The sequence below is a fragment of the Manis javanica genome, chromosome 12 (assembly GCF_040802235.1).
Source record: "Manis javanica isolate MJ-LG chromosome 12, MJ_LKY, whole genome shotgun sequence".
Lineage (NCBI taxonomy): Eukaryota > Metazoa > Chordata > Mammalia > Pholidota > Manidae > Manis > Manis javanica.
The window spans coordinates 52,159,027-52,176,130 of NC_133167.1; the positions used below are offsets into that span (position 1 = coordinate 52,159,027).

The 17,104-nt window shown below is 37.0% G+C and overlaps 1 protein-coding gene across 9 annotated transcripts in view; it reads left to right on the plus strand.

Annotated features, from left to right (window-relative positions):
* The window catches only part of PDE1A (phosphodiesterase 1A), a 339,079-nt gene that overhangs the window by 306,154 nt on the left and 15,821 nt on the right, over window positions 1–17,104 (plus strand). For 7 of the 9 annotated variants that reach the window (XM_073218588.1, XM_017660167.3, XM_073218587.1 and 4 more), the window contains one exon: window positions 478–623. In XM_073218588.1, coding sequence (XP_073074689.1) covers window positions 478–623 — 146 coding nt within the window. Of the gene's footprint in view, window positions 1–477; window positions 624–9,628; window positions 12,090–14,045; window positions 14,555–17,104 lie in introns of those variants that run through there. The other 2 variants (XM_073218589.1, XM_017660164.3) reach the window with 2 other exon arrangements.

Genomic DNA, 17,104 nt, shown 5'->3' on the forward strand with positions numbered 1-17,104 from the left:
ACTGAGGGAATGTTCTACCCGAGAAAGATTCGGGATAGCTTGGTGATCACGTAGCGGATGAAGGGGCAGGTGCCATTACTCCACCTTGGGCTCCAGAGCTGTGATACCTCCTTAGTGATGCTCACTAACGGACTCGACTAAGCCAGTGCACCTCAAGTTTCTGCTCTTCTAATCAGTCCTGGCCACCCTGTAATAGTAGGGGCTCCAGACCCGCTACTCTGGGATCCCTGACAGACCCAGGGAGTCCCGGCCAGAGTCCTGGCCTTCTCTGGGAGGGGAGGAAAGGAGGGAGGCAGGCAGCACTGATATGTGCTCAAAACAGCCTGAGCCCCCGCCATGCTGCTTCTCCGGCTGGTTTGTAAAGTGTTTCAGGCTTTGTTCCCTCATCCCACATCCCAACCTGGTATTTTCTGGTTTCTTTGGTTGTTACTGTAAGCTTAAACACCTTTATTGGTTTACATGCTGCTGATCGTTTAGACTATCCAATATGAAAGGCCCCATGAACGATGGAACCTATTTCCCAGACTACTCCCTTGAAAGTGTGGACCTAAAGAGCTTCAAAAACAACCTGGTGGACATCATCCAGCAGAACAAAGAGAGGTGGAAAGAGTTAGCTGCACAAGGTATAGTTATTTATGAAGCCTGTTGCTGTCTCTGTCTTAACTCATCCTCTGGGATTTTGGATTTTTTTCCCCCTAGATTTCCTCTTTTATAAAGTATGTACGTCCTTGGTGGTATTTGGAATTTGGTAACCCTTTGATTATTCATTAGAAAGTTGGTTTATCTGTTAAAGAGAAAGGAAGTCTGTTGTATTTATGCCGCATGGATCGCAGAAGGATGTGATGGTGCGTGCTGGTCAAGTGGACATGAAGGAGGGACAGTAACATGGTGACAAAACTACACAGCATAATAACCTCCTATTAATTTCAGAAGTCCTTTTGAGCCTGGGTTTTAGGCTTTGCAAATGGCTTTTATATTGCACGGTAATGTAACAGTGCCAGGGATTTGGGTGCCTTTTTTTTTTTTCCACTTTTACTAAGTTTACAAAGTTAATTCTTTGGCTGACAGTTTCACTCAAGAGTTGGAAAAAACTCAGATTCCCTCCCATAGACCTTTCTCTTTCATGCTTATATTCTCTGCACAGTGGCCTTCTGGTAGGTTCTGAAAATACCCCAGGGCCTTTGCAATGACTGTCTCATGAGCCAGGAACTCTTGGAGATCTTTGCAAGGCTGATTCCTTCTTAGGTGGCTGGTCTGATTTTATTTTTAGTTTGAAAAACAGAGCACTTAGTAACTCCTTTAATTCTAGCATAGATTTTATGAGGTGTATACTATTATTATTACCATTTTACAGATAAGAAAATTGACATAGAGGACACATATGCCTCCAATCCCACAACTAAGTAAAGGAGCTGGAATTCATCCCTTGCCTCCAAATGCAATGCCCTGAAACCCCATGTTAGGCAGAGCCCCTCCCCTATGTTTTTTTCATACAACAGCAGTATACACTGCAGTGACAGTACAGCTCCTTTTGGGTTCCCAGAGCCAATTGCAATGTGTTTTGTGTGTGTGTGTGTGTGTGTGTGTGTGTGTGTGTGTGTGTGTACAGGGTGAGAAGGGGTCTTCCTGCCCTGAGACAGCACCAGAGTCCCCAAGGGCTCTGTTTTATAAGACTGCCCTCCATACCCCGCTCCAGACCCAAGTGGCAAGCTCCAGGCAGTCCCCTGTGCTTCAACTGGCTACAGACTGGAGGTTCCCACGACCTCCCCCTTATGTCAATTAATTTGCTAGAGTGGCTCACAGAACTCAGGAAAACACTTACATTTACCAGTTTAATAAAGGATACAGTTTGATAAACGATGCAAGCCAGATGAAGAGATACAGAGGGCAAGGTCCCAAGCGAAGGAACTTCTGTTCTTGAGGAGCTTGGGACCTGGCTTGGTGGCACATGGACCGCGTTCCGATTCCAAGCACAGAAGCTCTCTCTCCAACAGAGAACCAGGGCCCAAGAGAGTGATAAGCTCTTCTCAGGGGTTTTTGTGAGGGCTTCACTGCATATTTCTGATTAACTAAATCACTGGCCATCAACTGATTCAGCCTCCAGCCCCAGCCCTTGGCAAATGTTTTATATGGTCATCTGGGTCTCATATCGTGTTGTTTTTTATTGAGTGACAATTATGTAGTATCATTAAAACCCTCCGTAATGGCCAAAAGTCTCTCATCACAATGACAAGACACCTATTTCACCTGCAAGGCCCTGCAGTGTCTTCAGGAACTGTGGATGAAGACCAAATATATCTGGGGAATATATATTCAGTCATCTGAATGATGGCATATGTATTTCTCATGACTAATTATATCGCACCCCCAAAGATGCCTTCCTTGACTACCAGAGGTTATGTCGTCTTTCCTGTTTTTCCCTATTATAGTGCAGCTTAGTCACTTCAAAGTGGTGTCATTAGTCTATAATTTATTTATTCCTTTCCTTATTTACCATCTGTCTTCCACATGGAACTGTGTGGTCCACAAAAATCAGGACATGGTCTACTGTGTTTTCCAGTGTGTGCTCAGCTCCGAGCACAGTGCTGGGAATATAAGAGGCACTCGGTAAATATTTGTCTAATTAAACAACCAGTTAATTCTGGATAGTGTCACATTATTTCCCCACCTCTGTTATCAGAAAATAAAATACCTGTCTGATATCTTCATCTGATTCTCTAACTCACATTTTCCCAGCCACAGAAGTGTGATCTTAATGGAAAGAAAACTATTTCCCAAGCATTGGTAGCACTATACAGACATCATGATGTCCTTCCTGGGGGCAGAACCCATGTGTTCCTACAGGCCCCCACAGTCACGGCCTTGTGACTGAATGCTCTACTATCATCACCTTGAAATTCTTCATAGTTTTTGAGGTAGGGGCCTCAATTTTATTTTGCATTGACCCTGCAGTTAAATAACCAGTTCTGGCCATTACAGAGGGTCTTAATAATACTACATTATTGTCACTCGATAAAAAACACAACACAATATGAGACCCAGATGACCATATAAAAACATTTGTCAAACTCATCTAAATGGAGACTTCAAGTGACTAGAATTACCCTTGTATATGGACAAATTATACTCAAGATATTGACTCTGAATCACTGGAAGATTTAAATCACTAGACTATAAGCTCTTTGAAAATAGGAACAATGTCTATCTTATTATCATTATTTTATCAGAGCTAGCATGTCCCTTGCATACTGTAGATGCTTTAAAATTATTTATTAAATGTAGTTTTGAATGGATGCATGAATACTTGAACTCCATTTTGAATATATTTGTTCAGAAAGGAAAACAAATAAATACATTAGATTTTCAGCCAATGGAAGGAAAAAAGGAAGGAAGGAAGATTTCTGAAAACCCTCCTAGCACCAGGCTTTTTGCATATATTATCTTATTTCCTCCTACAACAACCTTCTGAAGTAGGAATTATTACCCTCATTTTGTACGTATGGAAATTGAGGATCCTACAGCTTCTAAGCACTAGAAGCAAACTGTCCTGATTCTTTACCCAAGGTTTTTCCCATCACATCCGGCACCTCTTATTGTACTTTCTCTTTCAAGAAAGTTTGAAAAACTTGAGTTGAAGTATTTCTCTCTAATGAATCCAAAGAATCCAATTGACAAAAATACACTCTTCTCTAAAAGAGTTGTAACTAAACAACAGTGAACCCCAAACACCAACCCATCACCTCGTACCTATCATTAATTTGTGAAGGGAAGCTCTTGGCCAGCATTGGTTTAGGGCAGCAATGGCTCCTTCTCGGCAGTCTTCCCGGCACTGTGCTCTCCTGAGTATTTTGTTGTGCACAGACGGTAAATTTTAGATCTGTTTAAAGTTCTCGATTTACATTTCTGGAATTGATTAGTAATAACTGAGTCCTACAGTTAGAAAATGTAGAACCAACGCTTGAACACAGGCAGCCAGACTTTAAGTGATTTAAAACCATAGAGCATTTTGAAAATATATTTCCCAAGGGTTATCCAATGGTTCCCAAGTAGAGTACACACATTTTGATTAAAGAACTAATCTTTTCTTTATTTTTATAATTGCCTGCTTGGTTTCTATTTTCAGCACAATGGTGAGCTAGATAAACTTAGAGAAAAATCTCATTGTAAAAAAAAAAACAAAACTCCTGGCTAAAATATTGCCAGCAAGGAATTGATGCCCTCAGAACCTGTCCAAAGAAAGATAAAACAGAAATTCAGAGAGATAAGGAAACTTTGGAGCCAGAGTCTCTCCTGAGGGCATCTGCTTACTTGTGCTGGAGGCATGGGTTAGCAGACTGAATTTATTGCCACAGTGAGTTTATGTGAGAAGTACAAATTTGATTCTGCATTTTTAAATTCTTTACTGAAACTTTCCATATTAAATGATAAAAGGAGGAAAATGTAAGATCTCAAGAGATGCAGAAAGAACATTCAGGAAAATTCAATATCCATTCATGATAAAAATTCTTAAAATTCAAAGGAACATTCTTAATCTACTATTTCTGTTTTCCCACTTTCTGACTTCATTTTTACTGCTTGAATTTTTTCCCCATTCCAATTCATTTCCCTCATGGTTTGAAATATTTACATTCTATTCCCATTATTTTTATGATTGGAAATTTTACATGCATAATCAATAGAAAATTACAGTGAAGTCCATCAATAACTTTACCTTTCCACCAAATAACACAAAAGACCTTAGAAATCTTTGTTTCTGATATTTAAAAAAGTTTCAAAAATACAGACTTTATATTTAGTAATTAAACTTTAAAATGTGTCCTTGAAATTCAAGAATATAGGACAACAGCTTTTTTATATTGTTTGAAAAGTCAAGCCAGTGCAGGAAGACTCTCTAAAGGTCTCTCCTATGCTTGCCTCCTTCTGCAGTACACTAGGAATGTGCGGAGATCTATCTCAGCCTTCCATGGCTCTCTAATTGCTAGGATTTTTCTGTTAAATCCTGCTGGTCTATCAGTTACCCCAACTTGTACCACAACTTCAGGCTTGCAAAGCTATGGGTTTTTCCCATTTACTCTAAACAAAACCCATCACTTTATGTTGGAGAAACCAGGGATTTTTGCCCTCTCCCCCTATCCCAAATCGAATCTACCACCTCTGGTACCAAATACATTAACTGCTGCTGTCATTCTCAAGCCAGAGCTGTTGGCAGGGAAGAGTTGAGAATAGCTCCAGGCAAGATCACAAAACCCTAGTGTTCTTACCTGAATCTCCAGCATTTTTTTCCAGAATAAATGCTTCTCAAATTATAGTATTGCATTGATTGATTTCCAGAATGATGGAATAGTTTTCCAATTTTATACTTGTTTCTTGGAGAGGAAACACTCAACCTCTTTATACCACCATAACAGAAGGTCCTCTTTCTCCACATTGGCTTTTGGAATAATTAAATGAGCTGATTTATGTAATCTGCTTAGAAGTATCTAGAATAGTAGCATTACATTGGTTTTCTGTTACTGCTCCATTATTTACTGTGATTTTGCTGTATGTTCTAGGAATTCAGGATATAAAAACCAAAAGAGACAATAATCCCTACCCTCATGAAAAAGGGAGTGGGAATTAGGAGCAGGATTGCAATTCTAAATAAGTAAATAATGCCGGGAAAGACTTTACTGATAAAGTGATAATTTAAATAAACACATGAAGGATGTTTAAAAAAGTGATGGATAGGTCTGGGGTAAGGAGTGCATGTCATAAAGTTTCAGACAGAAGGAATGACCAGCACAATATCTGGGAAGTGGAGCTTCCTAACATGAAAAAATTAATAGGAAGTGAGTAAAACAGGGAAACTGGGCAAGTGAGAATAATACAGGCAATGTGATAAATGGGTAACCTGATGTCACATCATTGGTTTTGACCCAAGAGACATAGGAAGCCAAATGTAAGGATCTGAAGAAGGAAAATTAGATGATCTGCTAAAGTTTTAAAAGGATCACTATGGCTACAGCATGGAAAATACTCTTGTTTGGAAGGCAAACAATGGAAACCAGGAGGCTGGAAAGGAGGCTATTGCTCATAATCCAGGAGAAAGGTGGAGGCTTAGAGCAGGTGGCAATGGTGGAGGGAGAGGCACTTAAATTCTGGATACACGAAGATGGTGGCTCAAACCGGTATGCATGAGTAGGAAGTAGCAAGAACAGACTGGATTCTGGATGTATTTTGAAAGTAGAACTGATAGGACATATTAACATTTTAGATGTGGAGTATGAATCAAGAAAATCGTCAAGAATAATGCCAGAGTTTTTGGTTGTCTTACATATATATCAATTGTGCATAGTAGTCCCCCCTTATCTTTGGGGGATATATTCCAAAACCCCAGTGGATGCCTGAAACTGTGATAATTCTAAACCCTATAATACTGTTTTTCCTATACATACATACCTATGATAATTTATAAATTAGGCACAGTAAGAGATGAACAATAATAATATAAAATAGAACAATCATAACAATATTCTATAATAAAAGTTACATAATATGGTCTTTCTCAGACTCTCTTACCGTACTGCATTTTCCCTTTTCATAATGCTGAGAGATGATAAAATTCCTATGTGATGAGATGAAGTGAGGTGAGTGACATAGGCACTGTGATGAAGCATTAGGCTACTACTGACCTTCTGATGATATGTGAGGAGGAGGATCATCTGCCTCTGACTGTGGTTGACTGCAGGGAACTGAAGCCACAGAAAGCCGAACCACAGATGAGGTGGGGGTACTGTACATGTATATTCATATAATCACTTTGAAGACAATTTGACATTCTCTAGCAAAGCTTAAGATGCACATGCCATGCTTACCAAAAATTTAATATCTATATTTTTACCCTAGAGAGACTTTTTCTCATATGCACCAGAAGACACAAACAAAACGTCATTGCAGCATTGTTCATGAGTGCAAAAAACTGAAAACACCAATAAAGTAGATTCATAAGCTGTGGTATATTTGTTATCATGGCATAGTATACAACTGTTAAGATAAATGAACTTAAGCTGTGAACATTGACAGGAATGAAAGACAAATAATCCTGAGAAAAATATGAAAGATTCTGCAATTAAAAGAAAGTTAAAAAAATGCTACAAGTGAAACAATATGTTTTAGAAGAAACATATGATAAAACTAAAGAATGGTAGGGAGAAATATGCAGAATGGTTCTAGGGTGAAGGATTGGGGAATTTATTTAGGAGTTAGTAATACTTCATTTCATAGTTTGGGTTCTGAATACACAAATGTTCACTTTGTGATTATGATTATACCTAACATATATGCTTTATGTGTGTGAATATAATCCATTTGTATGAATAAAGTATTTCATAATAAAATGAAAAAATGTGATCTGTAAAAAGACATCTACTAAGAAAATAGTTATCATTTTTAAAGTCAATGTGTATCAGATATTACCCTTGTAATTTCCCACTGCCCTCATTTCTAGTCTTAAATATACTGAAGATGAAAGCTTCTTTATTATATAATTGCACTGAGATGAAAATATGCAGGTGATATGATGCTTAGAGCTTTGGAATGTTAATTAAACATCCAGGCTCTGAGCAGAATCCCAGATGTTTGGTCAACATCGTATTAGCACTGAAACTATATTTCATAGTTACCTCAAAAACTTCTCCCTAATCCTAGTGCCATAGAAGGTATGGATGCTTAGACTCCAAGGTATGAAGCTCCTAGGTCATCAGTAAAACAAAAGAGATTTTAAAAGAATGATCTCATTCAGTAAGCCTTCTATTAAGGGTCTGGGCACATAAAGTTGTAGGTAAACACTTCACTTTTTAATATGAAGTCTTTTCAAAAAGTAAAAAGTGCTTCCTTCCATCCCAACTGTTTACTTTTTTGTTTAAAACTTACCCACTTCGAGTGAGGAAAATGTCATCATTATCTATTCAGCAATCCTCAGGATCTAAATTCTTTTCCCAATCTCCACATTTTCCTGCACTTGTTAAGAATAGGATATTTTAAGAGGGTGTGTGACTATCTTCTGAGTAAGGCAGGTAGAGGCAAATAATGAGAAGACTTGCTGTTTTCTTCTATTTCTACTATAAAGTTGCAGGCAAAGCATGTTAACTTTTCATGGCCTTAACAAATGTGATTCTTGGGAAAATGTTATCTGCCCCAATGGAGGAGCAGACATTCCCATAAATCCTGACCAATCTCTTATTTACATGCCAGAGTCTTAAAGATTTGTGATGCAGCTTTAGGGGCAATCAGCCACAGAAGTGAAGGGGGAGAGAAGAGCCCTTGCTTATACTAGTGGTCAGTGGGGTTAGATGCCCCCAATTAACAAATCATCTACAGGAAATCATCTATAGGAAAGAATGTATACATTTTCAAGTGACATACAAATACAGCTCCTTTTCATTGGTGGCTTGCCATCCTATGTAATGACTAATATTTGAATCTGGCTGAGATGGAAGAATGGATTAGGCTCAGAGTTGCAATCATTAAAGGAGCACATCTGTTGAAAGCAGCGCCTAAATGGCAAACACAAATATCAGCCCTTCCTCAGGCAAAAGAGTTATTTTTGTAAGCCATGTGAGGGTTTGGTTCATCTTCAGCCGTAAGAATTCCATGTTGAATCAGGTCCACCAGATCCACCTAGATGGGAACAAACACCATAAACCGATCCCAGATAGGCTTTCTTTCCCATCTCCACAAGAGAATGTATACTTCCTAGAATGGAATCTGGGGGCTTGGTCAGTCTGGAATGGAATTCGATGTGTTTCTTACTGTACTAGGTAATTTTATGATTTATTTGATATTGATTCAAACCCCAAAATACTAGGCTCAAAGATGATTAAGAAGTAAGAAAAGGTGGCAGCAGGGAAACCGAGATGCTTCTGGATTTGCGTTGTACATGAATAACAGCTGTTCAGAACCAGAGGAAACCTAGAGCTAGTTTAAGGCAAGCTTGACATTTTAGAATGTGTATTGAAATTTTCAAACACACAATTGCTTTCTAGTTTCTTTTTGTGACTTATTTCCTACATAATTGCTCTAGGATCATAGAATATGTTTGGTATTATGGTCATTTGAACTGTTTGGGAACTGCTTCTTGCTTTAGTAGCTCATAAATTCCACCAAAAAGGAAAAAAAACAAAAACAAAACAACTTAGGGTTTTAATTAGAATTACTTTGATATCACTTTAGAGGAGATTGACATCATTATGATATAGAGTCTTCCTATTCATTTATATCTTTCATCATTCATATGTCTTCTTCATATTTCTCAGAAAGTTTAATTTTCCTTAAAATGATAACAATAATAATGATGATGGGAAATGCTTATTAGTGTTATTAGGTCCTTGGCACTACACTAAGCATATTATATACTACATAATCAATATTTATAATTAATGATATTACATTTGAAAATTCTCAATACATTTTGTTGGATTTCCATCAGTATGTGTGTATATATATATAAATAAATAAATATATATATATTTATATATATATATATTGCTTTTGTGAATGGCTACTTCTTGCTGATACATAGAAATACAATTTGCTTTTGATGACTGATCTTCTGCTAATGACAGATTCTTTTTCTTTTCCAAATGTATAGCTTTTATGATTGTTTTTCTTGAGTCAATTACACTAGCAAGTTTATCCAGAACCATCTGAAATGGAAGTGATGATGGAACACAGCTTTTCTCTGAATTTAAAAGGAAAGTGTTTAATGTTTCAGCATGAAGTGTGATATTTCTTAATTATCATCAATAAATAATTTTTAAGAGAATTATTTTAAATGAAATTTTTAGTCAAATGTATTTTTCTGTGGTTTTTAAAAAAGTTTATATGATTTTTCTTTTTAATTGGTTAACATAGTGAATAATATTAGTAGGTTTTGTAATGTTGAATCACCTTGTATTCCTTGGATAAATCCAACTTAAGCATGATATATTAGATATAAAAAATTTTGTATTACTTTTGCTGACTTAAAAAAATCCATATTTATGAGTGAGATTAGCCTGTAATTTTCCTCTCTCACACTGATATTGTCTAGTTTTGTTATTGAGATTACACTAGCCTCATAAAATGAGTTGGAGTTTTTTGAATTCTTGAAAGAATTTGTGTGAGATCTAAATTGATATAGAATATTTGGTAGAATTTACCTTTAAAAACCAGGTGACCCTACTGTTTTCTTTGTGGGACAATTTTTATCTGATTATTTGATTTTCTTAAATAGTTATATAGGACTATTTAAGTTGTTTCATTTTTTAGATTATTTTTAAACTGTGATATATACTACAAAAGAATACATAAAAACATATATGTACTATTTAAGGTAAATAATGCAGTGTAGATTCTTAATAATGGACAATCATTGCAGTGGCCTATAAGAAATAGTATGCTGGCAAAGTTTAACAACTGGCTCAAATGAAGTACACACACACACACACATATATGTACACACACAGGCTTATTATCCCTTTTACCAGTATAAAGGATGTGTAGCACATAATTAAAAGTAATAGAAAAATATACAGTAGTCCTTATTGTAAATTCTATATAGCTGATTGATTTTCATAGAATGCTTTCATTGATTTTTGCCAAACTCTTGTGTCTTTAGTCAACTCACAGTTGCAACTGACAAATGAGTGTGGTTCAGATACGAACATTGGTTGATATTTTCATTTATGTCAAGGACTCAGATGTAAGCACAGAAAACATGTCATGACTTACAAAATAAAAGGCATATGTCAGCTTCACTTGTTCATCAAAGATGCAGATGACTTCTTCATATTTGATTGGGTACTGTTTTTGAATACTGGAAAAATTTTCATCAGTCTTTTGTGCTATTTACAATGTAACAGCCATAAACATGCCACACTTTTAAATTGAATCTCTATTTTTATCATCACCACTTTTGACAACAATAAAGTAATAAATCAATCCCTGATTCATAAAGTTTGATGACTTCCATGGTATAAATAGTCCCACCATTGTCAATTTCAAGCTATCAATATACAATCTCTGACCTCGGGAGTTGGGAGATGTGTACATAATATATTTGCATCATAAAGATATGGTAGATATAATTAACCTCAAGACAAAGATACTGGTAAACATACCAAAATTATTAGGAAATGGTGAGTTTTAAATATTTATAAACTTTGTTTTTGATAGAACTTATTTTAATTGTGAGTTTATATAATTATATTTTTAAGACATACTAGGTTTAACAACCAGCTTATAAAATTCCTGAAGTGTATTCAGGTCTCAGGAGCTTTTTACAGGCATACTGCTGCTCATAAAGCTTTATATGATCCACATTTGCTCTCATCTCCTTTATCTTGCTGATTCAGTTCCTATTTCTTTTCCCCTCACTCTCTTGCTCTACTCCAGCTACACTAAATTCCACACTGCCCTTTTGTTTTGTTTTTTTCCACACATCAGGTATTTTCCTGCTTTAAGAGATTTCAAATCCAGCTTCAGTTGTCACATTGCCAATGAGGTCTTTTCTGGCAAAAATTTCAAATTCCACTCGTGTTCCTCCCTTGCCCTCTGATCCAGCCCACCAACTACTTCTCATGATACCTCACTGCCTAGCTTGCAAGTAATTGACATTATGATTAATTTTATTGTCTTCCCACATTAAAAATAAGGCTCATGAGAACAAGGATGTTTGTTTTGATCCCTGATGTATCCCGAAGTCCTAAAACAATGGATCATAAAGTAAGAACTCAAACACTTATATGCTGAAAGAATGAAGGAGAAAAAGAGAAGGAAGGAAATAAAGAGGAAAAGGGTTGAGGGAGAAAACCTACCATCTAGGCCAAGAAACCTGTTACCGTGCCCGACAGTCCTTCTAAGGATATTACCATGCCTTCCAAGTCCTTCTCTCATTATTTCTTTCTCTCTCTTCCCTCCCATGATCTAATCACTACTCTGAATTTCATGATGATTATTCCACTTTCTTTTTTCATTTTTTGGCTGTTACTCCTCTTAGTGTAACCTTAAACAATACGTATTTTAGTTTTGCATGCTTTAAAACGATGTAAATGAAATCATGCAGTATTCATTCTTTTATGAATTGCTTTGTGCTCAACGTCATGTTTTTGAGATTTATCCATGATAAGACAAACAGCTATTGTGTGTTTCAACAGGGATTTTTCTGGGTTTTAACACAAAACATGAGATAGAAAAAAATATGTCCAAATACTGTGTAGATTTTTTTAAAATACTAAGTATTTAAGTCATTTAACTAGTGTATTTGTAACACATACCAATTTCTTGAGCCACAAATCAAGAACACAAATAATTTAACTTCCATTATTTTTCTGTGACCAGTTTCTAGCTAAAGCCCCCATGTTACATGTTTGAAGAAAATATAAGCATATGATTCGAATGTTTTAACTGAATCAGAGTAAGCTGTTCAGTTCAGGATTTTTGACCCATTTTTCCTTCTTCTTTAGATGCCATCAAAGTACCTAGGAACTAATATGCTGTTAAGGATTAGGGATAAGCACCTCATTGAACTTCTGCTCTCTCTTTCGTTTCCCTAAACGTGTATCGTCGCATCTGCTTCTGGCTGTTGTCACTTTCTGCCTCTGACACTTGACCACTTGTTTCCACCACCAAACCCTGTGCCATCTCCATTTTGCTGCTTCTTCCCTTTGTCTCATCATGCTTCTCAGGGCCAGAGAACATGCTGCTCTTCTGCATCACAGGAAGCCACCGGGGTTGACTAAAAACTGTGGGGCTCTCTCAGACCCTGTCTTACCTGGCCATTCCACGTAGCCACCTCTGCTCTAATCCTTGCATGCTGAGAGCATCCATCTCCCAACTCTCAGAATTCCAGGTTAGGGAACATGACAAAGGTCTCCTGTACTCCTGGATCCCTGAATTTATCACTGGAATCTTTCACTGTTCCCCACTTGGAAATAACCCCAAAATGTGACAGAACAGGCAGAATTCAAGGTCCTGTCTCAGAGGCTATAACTGTATCTTCCAATCTTTGTATTGTATCCTTTAAGTCTCCCAACTCTTTACTCTTCTCCAACTTCCTTTTGGTTCCATCATATGTGAAGAAATTACCACTGGCACAAAGAGGATTTAAACCCCTCTCACCTCCTATCTCAGTGCTACCCTTTTTCTTCTTTCTTCTTTTGGCCAACAAATGAGAAACCTAGATATCTTCTGGAGGTATGGGTGGGAAGGTAAAGCTTAACTATTTTCCAAAAACTTCCACCTCCCATACAGAGACATGGCTTTTGAATCTGAATTCTAAGAACGTATGCTGGAAACAAAGTTTCCAGATACTTTGATAACCATATTTATGTCTGTTTGTCTGAATGGACATGGGTCATGGCAGCAAACAAGTGGGAACAGAACCAGCTTAATTAATAGTTCACAGTATCAGCTCATCAACAAGGCAAACAACGTGTAGTTGTTTTAGGAGAGAAGTTAGAAATCAAAGAATATTATTTGGTTAGTATTTGTCAAGTTTTTTCCCACTTTGCAGGGAAAAAAAGATTAAAGTTCATTTTTCTTTTAATTTGAATGATTTAAAATTAACTGAATCGTGATACAAATTGGATACATAATTTTACATTCTTTGAGGTTTTTTAGTGTGCTTAATAGTTTTAAAGACAATGTTTCAGTGGGGACTGAGCAATGAAAGACACATTTTTTATTATAAGGAAGTCTGAATTACAAATTAGACAAACTTCTCTGTTTTGTGCTAAGGTCTAGGGCAATCTTAAGGCATGTTAAGTATATGAATTCAGTTACTTAAACTATTTTTTCCCAGAAAATACTTGCAGGATCATAAAAGCCAGTTTAAAAACTTGAGCACTAAAACATAGTGTTGATAGTGAATTGCTCTCATTTCCACTCAGTATCTAATTTAAGGAACTTCAAGAGCAAATGCAAGAAACCATTGTTTTGCACTCCCCTCACTGACTCCCAGTTTCTCTTGTCCCTTTTGAAAAGTTCCACAATTTGAATCCAGCTGATTCTTTCTTTTGGTTTCACAGGGTGTGAAAAAGCTGCCACTGGAACAATAAGGAGTAACCCCAACTGAATGTTACCTTTATCCTTCTTTGCCTCTCTGGGGAAAACCTGGATCCATGTCCATGGGCATCATCAGGAAACAAGGCTGAGTGGCTTCCCAAACTCTTTTCCCAAATTCTTTTCCCAGAAAGTCTATTCTCAAACTTAGACTTATAGGGCACTAGGCTTCCTTATTGAGTATTTTCAAATCACCTTTAGAACTGAGAGATGATAAGCTGCTGAGGAAAAATAAATACGCTTGTCAGCCTAAGCATCACATTCCAAACCAGCCACACGGCAGACCTTCCACCCCCAGAGGCCTCCGTCGCTCTGTGACATGTCCCTGCGCTTGACCTCACAGATCCCACTGGACTTCGGGCACGTGTTTTTTCCTGTTTACCAGAAATCCCTATTATGCCTCAGCAGTGCTTCTAACTATTCCGTATCTGTTGCTTAGAGCAAATAAAAATAGATATTTTGAAAAGAATGAAAACATGTCTACATTACTTTGTATTGAATTACTTTAAAAGGTTATGTTTATAAATATTTGTTCATAAAATATTTCAGTAAACTCCTTTCCACTATCTTTTTAACCAATCAAAATTCTTCATGTAAAACATAATGCATTGTACACTATAACTCCTAAACAGCCAGGACTGTGAATCCTAAGCATCTTTTTGAGAAAATATACGTGTACTTTTTAGATCTCAGAAGAGACAAGTAATCAAACAGAGGTAAGCAAAGTCCTCCCAAGATAAAAACTAGAGCTCACTCTCATTTTCTCTCTATGTTTCAAAACTGTAATTAACAGTTTAAATGAGCTCTAGCTAGCAATTTTTAAATCACATATTTTAAATTATTAGTAATTAAATTGAATATTAGACATTCATTTTATTCCTATTTCTAATTTAATCTCTATTGCTAATATTGTAAACACCAGTACAGTAGAGCAGGAGTATGCATTTGACCAAATAGAACATTTGGAAAGTCAGAATTATAAAGTTCTAAGTGGTGTTATTCACCAAAGACACTAGAAAAACTTTAAAAGCTGTTTGAACAGTGAGTGAGTGCTTGCGTGTTATTCATTTAATTCATCCATTTCCTTAAGGTCATCACATAATAGTTTTCAACCCTAGCAGCATATTACCATTATCTAGGCTACTTTATTTTTTAAAAATTCAACATGACTTATCTCCAGCTCACAGAGATGGGTAGGTCAAAGTAGTGTTCTCTTTGCAATTTAAATGAATGCTGGGGACATGAAGGGAAACAGTGGGAAAGCCAAGTACAGATTGAATCTGAATCAGCTTCCTGGATAGTAACAGCCCTCAAAATATCTCTGCCTGGGGTCACATATCTCTACCCTGAAACATTTGTCTTCTACTTCTGGGAGTCAGTGGATATTCTTTCTACCTTTATCCTAGTTCTTTCCTTATGAAATGTAGTTCTTAAACCTCCCCCTCCAAATTGCTTATTAAATATTACCTATCATCCAATACTCCATTAAAATTCCTTTTTTAAGAAGCCCATGCCTTAGTTATGTGAGCACAGCTGTCTTATTCACACTCCAGTTGTTGTATTTGTCGTATTCTGCCTGCATTCTCACAATAAGGGAAGAAAAACGCATTCAGAAGGGACCTACCAAAATCGTTGGAATAGGAATGGGGGTGGAGAAGGAGTTTCAGGATGTTTTCAACTACACGTGCCTCATGAAGATTCTGGTGTTCCCATTTGGAGGTGTGAACCATCTCTTCACTCGCTGTGAACCACTGCATATTGTGAGATACTACTGTCAGAGTATGTTCAAGCTATAGAGCCTGACAAAAAGTTGCAAATTACTATGAAATCATTCCCAAAATACTTACAGAGGCCTACTATATGCAAAACAAATGCCTGTAGATGTTTTCAAGAGCAGAATTCATGGGGTGTTCAGTTTTAGACCTCTGGTAACTCTTGCACAGGGCCAGATGAGAGTTATGTCAGTGTTGAGTAGAAGTAGAAAGGTTTGGCTTGCATCCCCTAGTGATGATTGACTGGCTCAGTGATGATGAAGAAATGGTTTCCCCAATGGCGTTACTTGACTCCATGTTATAGAAGTCAGATTTTAACAGTGAGTCTATATAAATGAAAATGCACTGTGTTGTACCATGGTTTCTTTGTTAGCTAAAAAAATCTTTAAAAATACTGATAAATTTGAGAAAAGGAAAACCAAATGTAAGAGGTATTACCCAAAAGTTCCTCCTCTTAATATCTGGGCTTGCTATGTCTTCCAATATCCCAAACATACTCACTTACTCTAATTTATACTTTGCAATATGAATCATAACTGCAAGAGTTCACAGAAGTTTTGTCACCTCTGAAAAGTCCTGGGTAAGGACTGTGGCAGTGGAAATTTGGATGGAAGACAAGACAGTAATGGAGAAGAAAGCAGTGGACTGGATGCTGCACTGCTGAGCAGGATGATGTGGTCAGAGTCAGATAAAAGACTTGGGCACGTTATTTGTTGCAACAACCCTTCAAGGGAGGAACTTCAGTTCAATGAAGCTGAGGCTCAGAGAACTTAAATTAGTTGTCTAAATTCACACCATTTTTGAAAAGGCTGGGATTTGTACCTAGTGTGTCTAAATTCAAAGCCAGTAAATTTCAGATCGTTTCTAGATGATCTTCTAGAAGCTAATTGTGACAGGTTGGTTTATTTACATCTTCTAAACTTTTCTAAAGGCTTGCTCAAAGTGTTGATGGAAGAACTCTAACAGCAGCAGAATTTAGGGGAATCTTGAGCAATACTGTTCAAGTGTGTGTGAACACCCTATTGAATTTACATGGACAACAAAACTTGGAAGGAACTTAGAAAGGATGGGCTTGCATCCCCTAGTGACTATTGACTGGCTCAGTGATGATGAAGAAATGGTTTCCCCAATGGTGTTAAGACTAGGACATGAAGAGATTTAGGATGGAAGGAAGATGTCCTCCTTATTAAATTTGGGAGTGGAGGTAGTATCTGAGGCTGATTTATCTCAGGGATATAGTTCGCTATTGTCAG